Raw genomic sequence first — 17,235 nt, 5'->3', positions numbered from 1 at the left:
CCTTAGAGTGTCTTTATTGTTGCTGTGTCCAGGCAAGTTGATTCTGACTCATGGCGACCTCATGAGTTACAGAGTAGAACTGCCCTATAGGGTTTTCTTGGCTGTAATCTTTACTGAAGCGGTTTGCCAGGCCTTTCTTCTGAAGTGCCACTGGATCAGTTAGCAGTCGAGCACAAACCGTTTGTGTCACTCAGGGACCTAAATCCTATGTGAGCGGTGTCTTTGTAAAAAAGAAGAGACACAGACACAGAGAAATGCAAGGAAGACACCCTTTTAAAAGATGGAGGCAGAGATTGGAGTGATGCACCTACAAGCCAAGGAACGCCAATGATTGCTGGCAATTACTAGAAGTTGGGAGAAAGGTGTAGAACAGATTTTCCCTCAGAGCCCTCAGAAGAAATCAATGTGGTTGACACCCTGATTTCAGACTGCTAGCTTCCAGAACTGTGAGATAATAAATTTTTGTTGTTTTAAGCCACCCAGTTTGTGGTATTTTGTTACAGAAGCCCTAGGAAATGAATACAGGGGAATTATTAGAAAGCAAGATGATTTCAGATTGGAAGGAGTGCTGTGAAGAAAATACTACAGCAGCCTGATCAATGTGGCTTGACACTGGGGGGCCAGGAAAGGCCTCGAATAACAAGACAGAGTTGGCCATCGCTGATGTCTTCTTAAAACCAAACAATAGTTTAGTTTAACTAGTGAAGAATGTCTGCCTTGAGCATTGTGCTCTTTTAACAACTATCTGTCGTTATTGTTAGGTGCCATCAGGTAGGTTCCAACTCATGGCGACCCTGTGTACAACAAAATGAAACACTGCTCGTTCCTTCGCCAATCTCACAATTTTTCCTATGCTTGAGCCCATCGTTGCAGCACTGTGTCAATACATCTCATTGAGGATCTTTCTTTCTTTCACTGACCCTCTATTTTACCAAGCATGACGTCTTCTTCAGGGACTAGTCCCTCCTCATAACATGTCCTTGCTTCTAGGAAGCATTCTGGTTGTATTTCTTCCAAGATAGATTTGACAACACCAATATGAAAGATTAGATAGGAACCATAGGCGGCCATGAGTTTATGTTTATGAGGGAGGAACAATTTGGAAAAGAAGGTGAGAATGACTGCACAACTAGAAGAATGTAATCAACATCACTGAATTGTACACGTAGAAATTGGTGAATTGGTGTATGTTTTGCTGTGTATATTCTCAACAACAAAAATTAATTATTTTTAAAAAGAATCATAGAAAAAGAAAAATCAATAAAGAAAATTGACACAACCAGTTGTTGATTCTTTGAAAAGAGTAATAAAATTGATATACTCCCAGTAAGACAGATTAAGGAGCCCTGTTGGCACAGTGGTTAAGCAGCTCAGCTACTAACCAAAAGGTGTGCAGTTTGAATCCACCAGCCACTCTACAGAAGAAAGATGTGGCAGTCTGCTTCTGTAAAGATTTATAGCCTTGGAAACCCTATAGGGCAGTTCCACTCTGCCCTGTAGTGTTGCCATGAGTAGGAATCAACTCGATGGTAACACGTTTGTTTTGTTTTTGTTTTTAAGACCAATAAAAATAATTAAGAAAAATAGAAAAAAGACATGTTATTGCCATCAGAAATGCAAGAGAATTTATTTTTATCAGTTGTACAGATACTACAATGATTTGAAAAAAAGCATTAGCCATACGAAGGTCAGGGGTTCCAGGCAGAGGGAACAGCATGTGCAAAGGCCCTGAGGTCGGACTTTGGGGGACTATCAAGGAGGTCAGTGAGGCTGACAGCAACAATGGGCTCAAACATAAGGATTGTGAGGGTGGAGCAGGACCAGGCAGTGATTTGCTCTGTTGTAAATGGGTTTGCTGTGAGTCTGAAACAACTGGGTGACAGCACCTAACAACAGCAACAGTGAGGCTGAAGTGGAATGAGCAGGGAGAGTGGTAGGAAGTGAGGTGAGAGTGGTAGGAAATGAGGTCAGAGAGGTAGATGAGGGCAGACCGCGAAACGCCCTGTGCCTGTTGGCGGGAGTTCGAATTTTATTTCAAGACAATGGGAAATTCTCTCTCCATCTCTTTCTCTCACGCCCCATTTCCAAGTGATTGTTGTTATTGTCAGGTGCCGGCCAGTCAATTTCGACTCATAGCAACCCCATGCGACACAGTATTACTGTCCCCATAGAGTTTTCTAGGCTGTAATCTTTACAGAAGCAGATCACCAGGTCCTTCTCCACGCAGAGCCGCTGAGTGGGTTGATCTACCAAACTTCCGGTTAGCAGCCAAGCGCATAACCACTGCACCACAAGGGCTCAGCCCAATTATTACATACACCATTTCATGTGTGTAAACCACTCAGGAGGACGGTGCTGCACAGATGGGGAAACCGAGGCAGGACAAGTCACTTTTCCAGGTTTGCAGAGAATAAACTACAGAGCCAAAAAACCAAACCAAACCCACTGCCGTCGAGTCGATTCCGACTCATAGCGACCCCATAGGTCAGAGGAGAACTGCCCCATAGTTTCCAAGGAGCGCCTGGTGGACTTGAACTGCCGACGTTTTGGTTAGCAGCTGTGACTCTTAACCACTATGCCACCCGGGTTTCCACTATGCTACCAGGGTTTCCAAACTACACAGTAAAAACCCAGTGCCGTCGAGTCGATTCCGACTACACAGTAGTCTACACAGTAAAAAATTAAAAAAAAAAAAAAATTTTTTTGTGGGGGGGGACTTAAATTTTTCTCTGGCCCATGGCCCTTATCTGGAAAGTGCTTGGGTGTCTTTGTAAGTCTGTCCCTAACAGAAGGGCCAGGGCACGGCTTCACTCTCCCCGGACCTCAGAGTTCCCTTCTGCACAACGAGACCTCTCACCGTTCCCTTCCCACTTGAATCTGCGTTCCCCGCACCAGCCGCGCCGCTCGGCCCAGGCACCCGCCACCCACGCCCTCCACGCCTCCTCTTTGGTAGGACAAGCTCTCTCCCCGCCCCCCGCCGCGGGCCAACCAAGTTCTTAAGACTGAAAAACAGCAAGAGCTGCACCCCCGGCAGGCGGGAGCAGCGGCGGGTGCGGATTGGCCGGGATTAGGAGGGCGGGAGCCGAGTTGAGCGAACGCTGATTGGGCAGTTCGGCCTGGGTGGGCGGGATGCGGACGGCACGAGGGGCGGGCCACGTGCAGGGTCAAAACTAAAACGGTAGACAGCCTCTGTAGCATCTGGACCCTGAGCCTGTGGGGCGGAAATCCGGTGCTGAGAGGTGAGTGTCCCCCAGGCCTCACCTGCGGGGGTCCGGCTTGCGCTGGAACCCGTCGCCTTCCGGGTAAGTCCTTCCGCGGCCCGCCTGCCGGCGCTTCCAGCCCGGCAGATGGGGAAACTGAGGCACAGCTGAACGCGGATCCCAGCCCAGCCCCTCCGAAATCTGCAGGCTCATACCTTCCTCCGATCGCGCCCGCTGCCCTCTATTTCCTCATCAGCCCAGCCCTGCGGAGTAGAGGGCTTGATCCCCCGCCCGCGCACAGTTTCTCCCAGGAGGAAACTTTCACTCAGAGTGAAAGTTGCCCAAGGTCACACAGCCAAGAAGTCCTGGCTCCAGGGCTGGGTCCCCAGAAACCATATGGGGAAGTAAACAGTCCTGCCCCCACCCTTCCCTGCCAGTTGCCGTCCCCCCAACTCAGGGCTCCCTCCTACCTTCTCATCACCTTCCACGATGCCCCCAAATCTATCTCCAGCCCAGACCACCCTCTGGGCACGCTACACGCACAGACACATACACATATACTCCTTAACACCCAAAACCCAGCTCTCCTGCCGAGATCCCCAGTTAATACACGGGCCTGCCAAGAATAGTGCAAGAAACCTAGGAGTCTTCCTCCTCCCCCTTCCCTCATAGCCTGTTCCTCCTGCTCCCCCCAATCTCGTCCCCTCTTTCCCCAGCTTCCTAGGGGAACCCAGGCTTCCTCCTCACCCACCTGGACCCCAACCCCTTCATTTCATTTTATAGTTTTAAAACTTTTCGTGGAAGTATAACATTAATACAGGAAAACACATACATCACAAGGACATGGTTCAAGTAAAGTTTCACAAAGCAAACACCCCACTCTTAACAGCATCCAAATCAAGAAATGAAACATTTCCAGCACCCTAGAAGTTCACTTATACCCTCTTCTGCCGTTTCACCCCAAGAGTAACCACTATCCAGACATCTGCCCCACAGATAAGTTTTGCTGGGGTTTGACCATATATAAACCCACTGCCTTTGAGTCGATTCTGACTCATAGCCACCCTATAGGACAGGGTAGAACCACCCCACAGGGTTTCCAAGGCTATAATCTTTACAGAAGCAGACTTGGGTTTGAACCGCCAACCTTTCGGTTAGCAGCCGAGTGCTTTAACCACTGTGCCACTAGGGCTTTTGTGACCTTATATACTTGTTTATTTTATTTATACTTGACTAGGAGGTCCCTGTAGCCCTGGTGGTGCAGTGGTTAAGGGTGCAGCTGCTAACCAAAAGGTGGGCAGTTCGAATCCACCACCTCTCCTTGGAAACCCTATGGGGCAGTTCTACCCTGTCTATAGGGTTGCTATGAGTCAGAATCGACTCAATGGCACTGCCTTTGGATTGGTTTTAGGTGGTCCCTAAAAAAAAATTTTTTTTTTTTAGGTGGCGCAAGTGGTTTGCACTAGACCACTGATTTAAATGTTGGCTGTTAGACCCTGCAGTGCTTCGGAAGAAAGGCCAGGTGATCTGCTTCCGTAAAGATTAACCCATTGCCGTGGAGTTGGTTCTGACTCATTGCAAACCTATAGGACAGGGTAGAACTGCCCCATAGGGTTTCCAAGACTGTAGTCTTTACAGAAGCAGGCTGCCACATCTTTCTCCCTTGGAGTGGCTGGTGGGTTCCAACCACAACATTTCGGTTAGCAGCTGAGCACTTTAACCACTGTGCTACCAGGGCTCTTTTCGGTAAAGATTACACCCTAGAAAACCCTATGGAGCACAGTTCTACTCTGTAACTCATGGGGTTGCTGGGAGTCAGAATCAACTGGATGACAACAAGTTTGGTATTTATACTTGACAATCTATTGCACATTGCCCAAAATTCAAAAGGAATAAAAAAAACTGATAGTGAAAAACCGAGTCTCATTCACACTCCATCCCCCAGGGACCCTGTCCCCCCAACCCCTGGCACCTGTTCTTAATGTGTCTGCTAAAGATACCAGAAATAGATAGGAGCTAGTACAAACTTACATATATATATTTCCCTTTTTGGCACAAATGGAAGCACATCATATACACTGTTCTGTAAAAGGTTTGCTCTTAGCTGGTAACCTAAAAGTTGGCAGTTCAAGCCCACCTAGCAGCACCTTGGAAGAAAGGCCTGGCGATATGCTTCTGTAAAGATCACAACCTTGCAAACCCTGTGGAGCAGTTCTACTCTGTAATACATGGGGTCACTATGAATTGGAAGCTGACTCCATGGGCAAGGGGTTTAGTTAACATCTCTTGAACTCTTTTTCATACTGTTACTTAAGAGTTTCCTTGTAATTTTTTCCAGGCTGCATAGAATTCTGTAGTACAGATAATTTATGTAACCAGTGCCCTAACTCTGGCTGTTTAGTTTTATTTCTAATCCTTTGCTCTGCCTAAGAGTCTTGTAATAATCACCTGTCATAAATTCTTAGAGTGGATTTTCTGAGTCATAAGGTTTGTGTCTTTATAATTTTGAGGAACGTGGCCACGTCGCCCTCCCTAAAGATTGTTGCAACCCACATTCCTACCAGCCTGAAGGGGGAGCTCTTGTTTGGATTTTTGGGCCCCTAGATCTGACCTGGGGGAAATCCTGGTGGCATAGTGGTTAAGAACTATGGCTGCTAACCAAAAAGTCAGCAGTTTGAATCCACCAACCGCTCCTTGGAAACCCTGTGGGGGAGTTCTACTCTGTCCAATAAAAAAAAAAAAAATAGGGTCCCTATAATTCAGAATCGACTGGATGGCAACAGGTTTGGTTTGGTTAGATGATCTGACCCAAAGGAGCCCTCGTTATGCAGTGGTTAAGCATTTAGCTGCTAACAGAAATGTTGTTGGTTTGTAGCCACCAGCTGCTCCTCAGGAGAAAGGCCTGGTGATCTGCTTCCATAAAGATTACAGCCTAGAAAACCGTCTTAGTTATCTAGTGCTGCTGTAACAGAAATACCACAAGTGGATGGCTTTAACAGAGAGAAATGTATTCTCTCATGGTCTAGTAGGCTACAAGTCCAGATTCAGGGCGTCAGCTTCAGGGGAGGCTTTCTTTCTGTGTCGGCTCTGGAGGAAGGTCCTTGTCATCAATCTTCCCCCTGGTCAAGGAGCTTCTCAGCACAGGGACCCCGGGTCCAAAGGGTGCCCTCTTCTCCTGGCCCTTGTTTCTTGATGGTATGAAGTCCCCCCATTCTGCTCACTTCCCTTTCCTTTTACCTCTTATAAGCTAAAAGATGGTGCAGTCCACACCCCAGGGAAACTCCCTTTACATTGAATCAGGGGTGTAACCTGAGTAAGGGTGCTAATATCCCACCCTAATCATCTTTAACATAATCTAATCTTGCCTCATTAACCGCAGGCAGAGATTAGGATTTACAACACACAGGATAATTACAATCACAAAATGGAGGACAACCACACAATACTGGGAATCATAGCCTAACCAAGTTGACACATATTTTTGGGGGACACAATTCAATCCATGACAGAAACCCTGTGGGGCAGTTCTGCTCTGTCATATGGGGTTGCCATGAGTTGGAATCGACTTGATAACACACAACAACAACATTCCCTCTCCTTTGTGCCTGGACATCCTTGGTCACTTCTTGTGCTGGGTGCTGGGTACACAGTGGAGTACAGACAGACACAGACTGATGGGGGCTTGTTGTTGGTTGCCATTGAGTCATTTCCAACTCGTGGTGACCCCATGTGTGCAGAGTAGAACTGCTGTATAGGATTTTCAATGGATGTAACCTTTCAGAAGCAGCTCACCAGACCTTTCTTCCAAGATGCCTCTGAGTGGGTTCGAACGGACAACCTTTTAGTTAGCAGCTGAGCGCTTAACCATTTGTGCCACCAGGAATCCTACTGCTAGCGTATTGGTGTATGTCTCCCATGATCCCTGGACATTTACATGTTGTTCTGTTAGTTGCCGTTGAGTTGATGCTGGCATCCCCATGCGTGTCAGAGTAGAGCTGCTCCGTAGGGTTTTCAAGGCTGCGACCTTTCAGAAGCAGATCACCAGGTCTTTCTCCTGCAGAGCTGCTGGGTGGGTTCGAACCTCCAACCTTTCAGTTAGCAGCCGAACTCTTAACCACTATGCCACCAGGGCTCCTTCCTATCCTAGATATTTCATGTAAGGGGGCTCATACAATAGTTGTCCTTTTGTGACTGACTTGTTTCAAGTACCATCCATGCTGTAACAAGTATCAGGACTTCCTTTCTCTTTAAGGCTGAGTAATATTCCATTGTCTGAATATGCCACATTTTGTTTATCCATTTGTCTGCTGATGAACACTTGGGTTGTTTCACTGTGCTTTTTGTTCTAGAGGGAGTTTCCATTCAGAATTTTTTTATTGAGATGAAAGTTATATAATAGAAAATCACCATTCTTAACCATCATTTAGATTTTTTAGTTACATATCACACATAAAAACATGTTCTATAATGTATGTTTTCAGCTTAAAGGATATAGTAATAAACACCCTTGTACTCATCAGTCCCAGGGTGGTGCAAGGGGTTAACGCAACCGACTGCTAACCAAAAGGTTGGAGGCTCAAGTCCACCTAGAGGTACCTTGGAAGAAAGGCCTGGCAATCTACTTCTGAAGAATCAGCCATTGAATACCCTATAAGCACAGTCGTACTGTAAGACATGGGTTGCCATGAGTCAGAACTGAGCAGTAGAATTCTCACCTTCCATGCGGGAGACCTGGGTTCCCTTCCCAGCAGATGTACCTCGTGCACAGCCCCCACCTGTCTGTCAGTGGAGGCTTGCATGTTGCTTTGACGCTGAACAGGCTTCAGTGGAGCTTCGAGACTAAGACAGACAAGAAAGAAAGGCCTGGAGATCTGCTTTTGAAAATCAATCAGTGAAAACCCTATGGATCACAGCAGTCCAATCTGAAACGAATCATGGGGATGGCACAGGACCAGGCAGTAATTTGTTCCATTGTGCATGGGTTCACCATGAATTAGGGGCCGACTCAGTTAATTTCAACTCATGGCGACCCTGTATGTGTCAGAGTAGAACTGTGCTGAATTTTTGGAGGTAGATCGTCAGGACTTTCTTCCCAGTTGCCTCTGGGAGGAATCGAACCTCCAACCTTTTGGTTAATAGCTGAGCATGTTAACCCTTTGCACCACTGAGGCACTCCAGCTTAAAAAATAGTTCTTCCCTCAGTGCCCAGCTCCCTCCACTGTCCCGGTACCTTACCCCCTCTGCCCCCTCTACCGCAGCTGCATACTGTGTCCCCAGGGCCGCGTGTTTTCCAGATGAATTAGCAACTCAGTGAATACCGCAAATAAGTCTCACATGCAAAGGAGGAGAGAGCTGCAGACAAAAGCCAGCTGGAACCCAGTTGTGCAGCGCTTGGAGACACAGGGACACACCACCGGGACATACCAAGATGTGCCGGAACCCAGGGTCCCAGTCGCGTAGACACTCTGAGCAGGCGTCAGACACACCCTGACTGGTCCGGGACTGTGGTCAGAGTTTCCTCTGTGTCTCCGTTGTTCTCCTGTGAAAGGGTTGCCGGCCGGAAGCTTCAGCAGCTGCCTTTTTTTTTTTTTTTTTGATTGTAAAATACATACCACATAAAAGTTACTGTTATAAGCATTTTAAGGTGCACAACTCAGTGGCATTTAGTACATTCACAAAGTTGCACAACCAGCAGCTATATCTAGTTCCAGAACGTTCTCATCACCCCAAAAGGAAACCCTGTACCCATGAAGCAGTCACTCCCCATTTCTTCCCTCCACCCCGACCCCCACCCCCCAGCCCTTGGAAACCACTAATCTGCTTGCTGTCTCTATGGCTTTTCTCATTCTGGACATTTCATATAAATGGAGTCATTCAATATGTGTGGCCTTTTGTGTCTGGCTGCTTTCATTTAGCATCATATTTTTGAGATTCATCCATGCCATAACATGGTATCAGTAATTCATTTCTTATTTTTTTTTTAACTGAAGTGAGATTCGTATAACGTACAATTTAACCATTTTAAAATGTACAGTTCTGTGGCATCAAGTGCATTCAAAGTGTTGTGCAACCACCACCTCCATCGAGTTCCAGAACTTTCTCATCACCCCAAAGGAAATCCATACCCAGTAAGCAGTCACTCCCCATTCCCCTTTCATCCCTTTTTATGGCTGAGTAAGGCAAGGCTTTGTTCTGTCACACGGAAGTGAGTCGGAACCCGTTTGAAGGCAACTAACAATAACAACAAGGAGCTCTGGTGGCGCAATGGTTAAGCGCTCCACTGCTAACTGGAGAGTCGATAGTTTGAACCCACCCATTGGCCCTGTGAGAGAAAAGACCTGGCAATCTGTTCCAGTAAAAGATTACAGCCTAGGAAACCCTATGGGGAAGTTGTACTCTGCCATATAGGTGTCTGGGAATCAACAACAACAATATTCCATTATAGGGATTTACTGGCCTTTCTTTTTAAGACCTGGAAGGGAGTTTAGCCAGCAGGTTTGACCCCTGGGTGAATTGAGGTTTAGAGACTAAGTGTGGGAAAGTCAGATATGAAAAGGTTCAAAGCACCTGCACGTTACACAAAAGCCAGCAAGACCCCCAGTTAGGCAGCAATGCAAGGAGAAACGGGGCAAGGACAGTGAGCAGCGAGGAACTAAGGGCCCCAGACACTTGTATGTGGAGATGGCTCTTTGTCCTAACCCAGTAGGTGACAGACTGTGTGCCCCTGGGCAAGTCACTGCGCAAGTTTCTCTTGGGTAGGGGGGCAGGGGGACTATATTCCTCCCAGGCAAGGGCTGGTCACACCACCTTTCTGCAGGATTCTGACACCCCCGCTCTTAGGGAGTCACCGAGAGACCACAGAACCATTCCCTAACACTGTACCTGTCTCCAGGAAGAGTCTCTGCCCTTGGCCCAGCAGCCCTTCTGCCCACCCCCAGGACATGGCAGCTGTCAGACCCAGCCTGGGCCGAGTCCTTCCTGGATCGTCCATCCTGTTCCTGTGTGACATGCAGGAGAAGTTCCGCCACAGAGTCACCTACTTCCCCGAGATAGTCTCTGTGGCCGCCCGCATGCTCAAGGTACTCTGTAGCCACTCCTCCCTCAGACTCAGGAGTTCTGGCCCCCTGCCAGAGGAGTTCCTTCCTCAGCCAGGCCTTTGTCCCCCTCCCTGGCACAGGTGGCCCGGCTGCTGGAGGTGCCAGCCGTGCTGACAGAGCAGTACCCAAAAGGCCTGGGCCCCACGGTACCGGAGCTGGGGGCTGAGGGGCTGCAGCCTGTGCATAAAACCTGCTTCAGCATGGTGCCTGCACTGCAGCAGGAGCTGGACGCCCGGCCCCAGTTGCGCTCGGTGCTGCTCTGTGGCATCGAGGCACAGGCCTGCATCCTGGTGAGACCCGGGCCTGATCCCTGGGGACCCCATTCTCACCTGGGAGCCCCCTTCTAAGAACAATACCCTGTCCTGATCCAGGACCCCTTCCTGACCTGGGCCCTTCATCCTCTCAGGACCCCCATCCTAACTGGGGCATCCCGTCTGCATCCTGACCTGGAACCCCCATTCTAACCTGGGGACCCCTGCCCTGATTTCAGCTTCCCTCATTCCCATCCCGGGTGCCCAGTTCTGATCTGGGATCCCCCGTCCCTCAGCCAGGGCCCCTGTTCTTGTCCAGGGTACCTCTAACCTCTCTCTGCCCCCCAGAACACAGCCCTGGACCTCCTGGACCAGGGGCTGCAGGTCCACGTGGTGGTGGACGCCTGTTCCTCCCGCAGGTGAGAGGAGCCCTCCCAGGGCTGGGTCAGTGTCAAGGGTGGGGGTACCCAGGAACAACCACTGCCCGGCGGGGAAACAGGCCAGCCACACCGTGTTTGCCAGGGGGTCCATGTGGCCGTCCTGGCGCTGAAGCCTCTCCCCTGTGACGCCCCACCCCCTCCCCCCTTCAGCCAGGTAGACCGGCTGGTGGCGCTGTCCCGGATGCGTCAGAGCGGCGCCTTCCTCTCCACCAGCGAGGGACTCATTCTGCAGCTTGTGGGTGACGCCGCACACCCCCAGTTCAAGGAGGTAATGGCTTCCACGTCTTCCCTTCACCTGGGGACCCCCCCCTTTCCAGGCATCCAAAAAACCCGTTGCTGTCGAGTCGATTCCGACTCACAGAGACCCTATAGGGCAGGGGAGAACTGTTCCATAGGGTTTCCAAGGAGCAGCTGGTGAATTTGAACTGCCAGCCTTTTGGTTCACCCAAGCTCTTAACCACTGTGCTACCCGGGCTCCCCCATGTATCAGTTACCTTTGAGAGAACACGCTGGCAACCCCCGCCGTTGCCTCTAGGGGGAGCTACGTCCTAGTCGCGGAGACATCCCATAACAGGATAAATCAATGAGGGAAGATGCGATGGCCGATGGTCAGGATAAATCAATGAGGGAAGATGCGATGGCCGATGGTAGATGGTCATAGAGATGGAGGAGAAAGATAAAGCTGGGAAGGCGGTCAGATTCCATAGGGTGGTATGAAGGGCCACCTGGGGGAGGTGACCTTGGAGTGAAGTGAGGTGAAGAGGGAGGGAGGGAGCCACATAGGCATAGGGAAAAACAGCCCAGCAGCGGGCCTATAGGGGAAGCCCCTGATCCCCTCCCCACCCTGTCCCCTTCTCTCCATCCCTTCAGCTTTTCCCCATCAGGTCCAGCTGTCACCCCCACCCCCAGAGGTATGGCCCGGTGTGACCAGGTAGCCCCTGCTTCACATCCTTTGCCCTCAGCATCACTGGAAGTTCATGGCCCTTGGGTTCTGCCCCTTTCCCTCCTTTTAGTTCTGTTCAGTACAGCATTTACCGAGCACCGACTGTTGCAAGCACCAAGGTTATACAGCAGTAAGCAAAAACAAGCATGGTGCCTCCCCTGCCTTGCCAGGATTCCCGTACAGAGCCTAGTCCATGAGGAAATGGCTTGGCCCTGGGAAGGGGATGTGCAGAGACTGTGAGACAGAACCATAGGATTACCTCTTCTGAAGGGGTGGTCTAGAAGCTAAGGCCTGAGGGGAAGGAGCAACCAGGCATTCAAAAATGTTTCTGCGAGAGGAAACAGCCAGTGCAAAGGCCCTGAGGCAGGACTGCACTTGCCTTACTCAAGGAGCTGTGGCCGAACTGATGGGCAGGGGAGGGGGGAAAGGGTGCGAGCCAGAGCCATGTCCTGCCCTGGCAGAGATGTGGGATTTTAGCAGAGTGGTTTTGCACGGGGGAACATTCCTTGATAAGACCTGCAGTTTACAAAGATCTCTCTGGCCACAGTGTGGTGAATAGGTTAGGGTAGGTGGCTGGAAGGATGAGGAGGGGGACCAGTGAGAAGGGTACATCCAGCCTCCAGGCCAGCAGTGGGTGATGGGGGGCTTGCCCCAGCCTGGAGACAGTGGCAATGCAAGATTGTCCTGTTCTGTTTTTTCCTTTTATTTTCTGGAGGTAAACATAACAGGACTTGCGGATGGATGGAAGTGGGGAGTGTGGGAGGAGGTGGGCTGGAGAAGGACTCCCGGTTTTGATTTTGACCTGGCCAGCTGGTTGGTGGTTCTTGTGGTTTACTGATGAGGGGAGGACAGGGAGTTTGAGATGTCAAGTGGCCAAGTCAGAGGGGCAGTTGAATCATTGGAGTTTCGGGTAAAGGTCTGGGCTGGAGATTTGAGAGTGGAGGTCCTAGAGGAGGGGTGGGAGAGATGAGGCTACTTAGAAAAGAGGGGGAGTACACAAGAAGCCCCAGGACAGAGCTGTCCACCATTAGTGGCCCAAGCCAGCAAAAGGGACAAAGATGACAGCCCAGTACAAGATAAACCAGGCAGGTGTGGTGACAGGGAGGCCCCAGGAGAAGTTTTGACAAGAGGAAGTGGTGGGTTTGCTCATTTGCTGCCAAAGGGCAAGGGAAATGAAGTCTTAGAGTCACCCTGGCGTTTGCCATCATGCCATCATGGAGATGGGGACCCTTGACTCTTCCTGACCCTCTTCCTGCAGATCCAAAAGGTTATTAAGGAGCCCGCCCCAGACAGTGGGCTCCTGGGCCTCTTCCAAGGCCAGAACCCCATCTTCAGATGACCTCTAGACCCTGCCTTGAAGAGAGACCACCCCCCTCCTGTCATCCAGACTTCGTTGGAAGTGCTTTCCCCCCATCCCTGGATCCCAGGAGTGGTGCAGTCCACCGGGAGTACCGCCCCCTTGGGAGGGGAGGTGGGGGCGGCCTTCCCATTGGGCACTTGCTCCCGGAAATGCAAATTAGACTCCTGGAAGCTGAGAGGGAGTTGGTTGAGCGAAGTTGGAGGCGGAGATCGGTCCCGGGCCGCTTCAAGGAGTGGGAAGGGGAGGGGGAGGGAGTGTTACCGACTGTGTGGGACCGGGACTGGAAGAATAAACATTCATATGGCTGTGGACTGAACCATTCTTGGGTTCGGGGGGTGTCCCGGGGGTGACTGGGGGCTGAGGTGGAGGGGGGAGAGGGGTCCCTAGCAGGTGGGGAGGGGGCGGTGCCTCTTCTCAGCTCGGTGCCGGCGCGAGGCAAAGGCGAGAGCTGGCCAAAGCCACATCTGCAGGGAGGCCGGCGCGCATCTGCACTGGAAAGAGTACTGTCGGCCGGGGGTCTCTGACAAGCTGCCGGCCGCCCCGCCATCAGCGCGCGCGCGCACACACCCAGCCCCAGAGGCTCGCAGACACGCGCTCGCTCTGCCTCCCCCGGCCGGCCCCCCACGCCGCCGCCACCCCTGACTCCCCAAGGGTCCCGCATCCGGAAATCGAGGTGAGCGCGGCCGCACCCGACGCAGGGGGGAAACTGAGGGACGGGAACATGGGAGTGGGGAAGAGGAAGAGACCGGTATGCGGATGAATGGATGGATGGATGGAAGGAAGGACAGAAGCTCCCGCAGAGTGGGTCTTGCATCCTCGGAGACGCAGGAGTCCGGGGACCCACACTGAGGCTCCCCGAATTCTGCAGCCCCCTTGGAGATCTGGGAGTCGGGACTCTACAGACCCCCAGTCAGGGTCTCCAGCACCCCCCCTCCCCCGCGAGATTTGCAGTCCTTGTGCCCCAGACCTCCGGGACCTAAGAAGGCAAGCCACTGAGGCCCCCAGGGACCTCGGCGTCAGAGCTCTCTTCCAGTCAGCCCCCCGTTGGGGAATCCGTGCCCCCATCGCCGACCCTGGAATCTCAGACCCCTCCCAGGGGGCCCGGTCCCCCGGGAACCCGGCGTCACAGCAGCCAGCACCCCTCCTCCCCAGGAACCTAGGAGTTCCAGACTCCCCCCCTTCTAAGAGAGGCCCCTGGGGCCGGGCGTTGGCGCCCCCGGCCCCCGCCTTCCGGGATCCAGGTGTCCCCCCTCCTCACCCCCCAGCCTAAAGCTTCGCGTCTTGGAGGCCGCGCTTGCGTCGCCATGGCAACAGGAGTCTATTTTGTGCTGGGAACACACAGCTCCCGCTGCAGCGCCCTCCCCTCCACCAACCCCGGCCTGAGGGAGAGTGGGGGGACCGGGAGAGGAGTTGGGAGTCTGGGGGAGGGGGGAGACGCAGAAACTGAGACCGAGACCTTCAGAGAGACAGAGATCCGCAGACGGCAAGCCTGGAACAGAGACATGAAATCAGAAAGACAGAGAGAGATGGGGACGTGGATACAGATGGGGGAGACACAGAGAAGGATGTAGACCCAAAGAGACAGAGACACGGGCAGGAAGAGGGTGGAGGCACCCAGAAAACTGAGACCGAGACAGGAAAACAGAGACAGAAACTCAACGAGATGCAGAGATCCCCTGAGACACGTAGGGAGAGACACAGGCAAAGAGAGACTGTGACCCAAGGGCAGAACCCCTGAGAGGCGAGAGATGGGCCAGTGGGCCTGGGAAGGGAGCAGTGGTAGGGAGGGGACCCAGGGAGGAAGGATGGCCAGAGATGCCCCAGAACGCAGAGACACCCAGAGACAGGACACACAGGTCGGCCCGACGCCGGGGCTATGGACGCAGACTCCAGGGTCCGCACGGGCAGCCTGGTGCGTGTCAGGGGAGGGTCTCCCTCCGTCCCCGCCTCCCCCGCCACAGGTGGGAGGCAGCGCCCCCTCGAGACTTTCCAGAACCCCTGCCCGCCCCGGGTGCCCAGAACTGGGATCTTACCCGCCCCCCATGCCTCACCCCTCCCCTCCCCCTTGGCTTTCAGCCGCCTGCAAGGTCAGCCGCCTGAACCCAGGTACGGCCCCCTCTTGCCAGCGTTCCTCATCCTTACCCATACTTACTCTGGGTCTTTGGGTATCTGTCCCCTTCTCTTTGGTCTCTGTCCCCCTCTTTCCCTAGGTCCCTGTCCGCTCTCTTTCTCTGGGTCTCTGTCCCACTCCTCTTTGATCTCTGTTTCCCCCTTCAGTATCTCTTTCTCTGGACCTCTGCCCCCGACCCCTGAAGGCTCATTCTCTCTGTCATCTCCTGGGTTCTGCTGCATCTCTCCTGCTCCACCAGCAATCCCAGGAGGCATTAAAGACAAACTCACCTGGCCCCACTCAGCCCACCAAACTCCTGCCCCCAGCCCAGCCTCCAACTCCAGTTGGCAGGATCAGGGGAGGCAGCACAATAGGGGTGAGTATGGGCCACAGAGTTGTGCACTGTGCCAGGGGCAAGTGTGGGGCTGGGGGCATCTCTAGGAACACAGACACTGAGGAAGGTCTGCTTTGGGTGCCCCTTCCTCAGGCTGGCTCCCTAATCTCTGTCCCCTCATCTGTGTCTCTCATGTTCTGGGCTGGGAAGAGGCTAGACCTCTGGCCCTGTGCTGGAGGGCATGAGGGATTCAGGGAGTGGGGAGACTTGGTTTCTGAGCTCCCTTCCCCCAACTGTGGAGGAGAGAGCCTCTGTGTGTGCGTGTGTGTATGAGGGGGTGGGGGCGGGGCTGAGTCTGGGTGTGTGTGGGGGGTGTCAAATGCCTGCTCCCAGCCTCCACTGATGGGTGGAGGTGTGTGTGCATACGTGTGTGTATACACCCATAGTGTTGTGGGCATATGAGTCATGTGGTGTGATTGTGTGTCCATGTGTCACTGGGTTGGGTAAGTCCCCGGTGTGTTCTTGAGCCCTGTATGGTGATAGGATGTCATGGTGTCTGAGGCTGTGTCTGGATTTTATGTGCTGTGTGTAGAAATGTGCAAAAAAATACACAGTTGTGTGTCCATGTGGAGCTGTGAGTAAGAATATGTGAGTGTGCATGTGTGTGTGTGTGTGTGTATCAGTTTCTTAGGGCTGCTGAAACAAAGTACCACAAAGTGGGTGCCTTAAAACATGAGGAATTTATTCTCTCACGGTCCTGGAGGCTGTTGTTAGTTGCAGTCGAGTCGGCTCCAATTCACGGCAGCCTTACGTATAACAGAATGAAACGTTGCCCAGTCCTGCGCCATCTTCATCATCTTCGATATGTTTGAGCCCATTGTTGTAGCTATTGTGTAAATCCATCTCACGGAGGGTTTCTCTCATTTTCTCTGACCCTCCACTTTACCAACCATGATGTCCTTTTTTATCGCTTGGTCTTTCCTGATGATGTGTTCAAAGTAATGAGTTGAAGTTTCACCATTCTCTTTTCTAAGGAGCATTCTGGTTGTATTTCCTCTGAGACTAATTTGTTTGTTCTTCTGGCAGTCCTTGGTTTATTCAATATTCTTTGCCAAAACCACAACTCAAATGCATTGATTCTTTTTCGCTCTTCCTTTTTCATTGTCCAGCTTTTGCATGCATATGAGGCGACTAAAAAGACCATGGCTTGGGTCTGGACACTAGAAGTCCAAAATCAGAGGTCGCCCATGTTAATGAACATGGCTGACCCCTTCTGAGGTCTCTGAGGGAGAATCTGTTTCAGGCCTCTCTCCTAGCTTCCGGTGATGGCCAGGAATCCTTGGCATTCCTTGGCTTGTAGGGGCGTCATCACTCCAATCTCTGCCTCCATCTTCACATGCCTATTTTCCCGCTGTGGCCTCTTTTCCTCTTTTATAAGGACATCAGTCATATAGGATTAGGGGCCACCTGCTCCAGGATGAGAAGCCATGTTTGTGCACT

The 17,235-nt window shown here is 51.8% G+C and overlaps 1 protein-coding gene across 7 annotated transcripts; it reads left to right on the top strand.

Annotated features, from left to right (window-relative positions):
* Nucleotides 1-3,132: 3,132 nt before the first annotated feature.
* ISOC2 (isochorismatase domain containing 2) lies at nt 3,133-13,590 on the top strand. 7 transcript variants are annotated; one of them, XM_064294275.1, is made up of 7 exons: nt 3,133-3,239; nt 4,644-4,722; nt 10,139-10,279; nt 10,378-10,587; nt 10,897-10,967; nt 11,139-11,256; nt 13,190-13,590. In XM_064294275.1, exons 3-7 carry the CDS (start codon nt 10,142-10,144, stop codon nt 13,268-13,270), a joined length of 618 nt encoding a protein of 205 aa, XP_064150345.1. In that variant the 5' UTR covers nt 3,133-3,239; nt 4,644-4,722; nt 10,139-10,141; the 3' UTR covers nt 13,271-13,590. The 7 variants fall into 7 exon arrangements, with proteins under 7 accessions (XP_064150345.1, XP_064150341.1, XP_064150342.1 ...); XM_064294271.1 differs by having other exon boundaries at nt 10,093-10,279; XM_064294273.1 differs by having other exon boundaries at nt 3,187-3,302; nt 10,093-10,279.
* Nucleotides 13,591-17,235: the final 3,645 nt, after the last annotated feature.

Source organism: Loxodonta africana, chromosome 11 (assembly GCF_030014295.1).
Source record: "Loxodonta africana isolate mLoxAfr1 chromosome 11, mLoxAfr1.hap2, whole genome shotgun sequence".
Classification (NCBI taxonomy): domain Eukaryota; kingdom Metazoa; phylum Chordata; class Mammalia; order Proboscidea; family Elephantidae; genus Loxodonta; species Loxodonta africana.
The sequence above is the reverse complement of the archived record's forward strand: the minus strand, read 5'-3'. Positions and strand labels throughout refer to the sequence as shown.

Coding starts and splice junctions, on each gene's coding strand:
- ISOC2 (XM_064294275.1), top strand. CDS start 10,142: ATGGCAGCTGTCAGACCCAGCCTGGGCCGAGTCCTTCCTGGATCGTCC. Junction 10,588..10,896: donor AGGCACAGGCCTGCATCCTG/GTGAGACCCGGG, acceptor TCTGCCCCCCAG/AACACAGCCCTGGACCTCCT. Junction 11,257..13,189: donor CACACCCCCAGTTCAAGGAG/GTAATGGCTTCC, acceptor CTCTTCCTGCAG/ATCCAAAAGGTTATTAAGGA.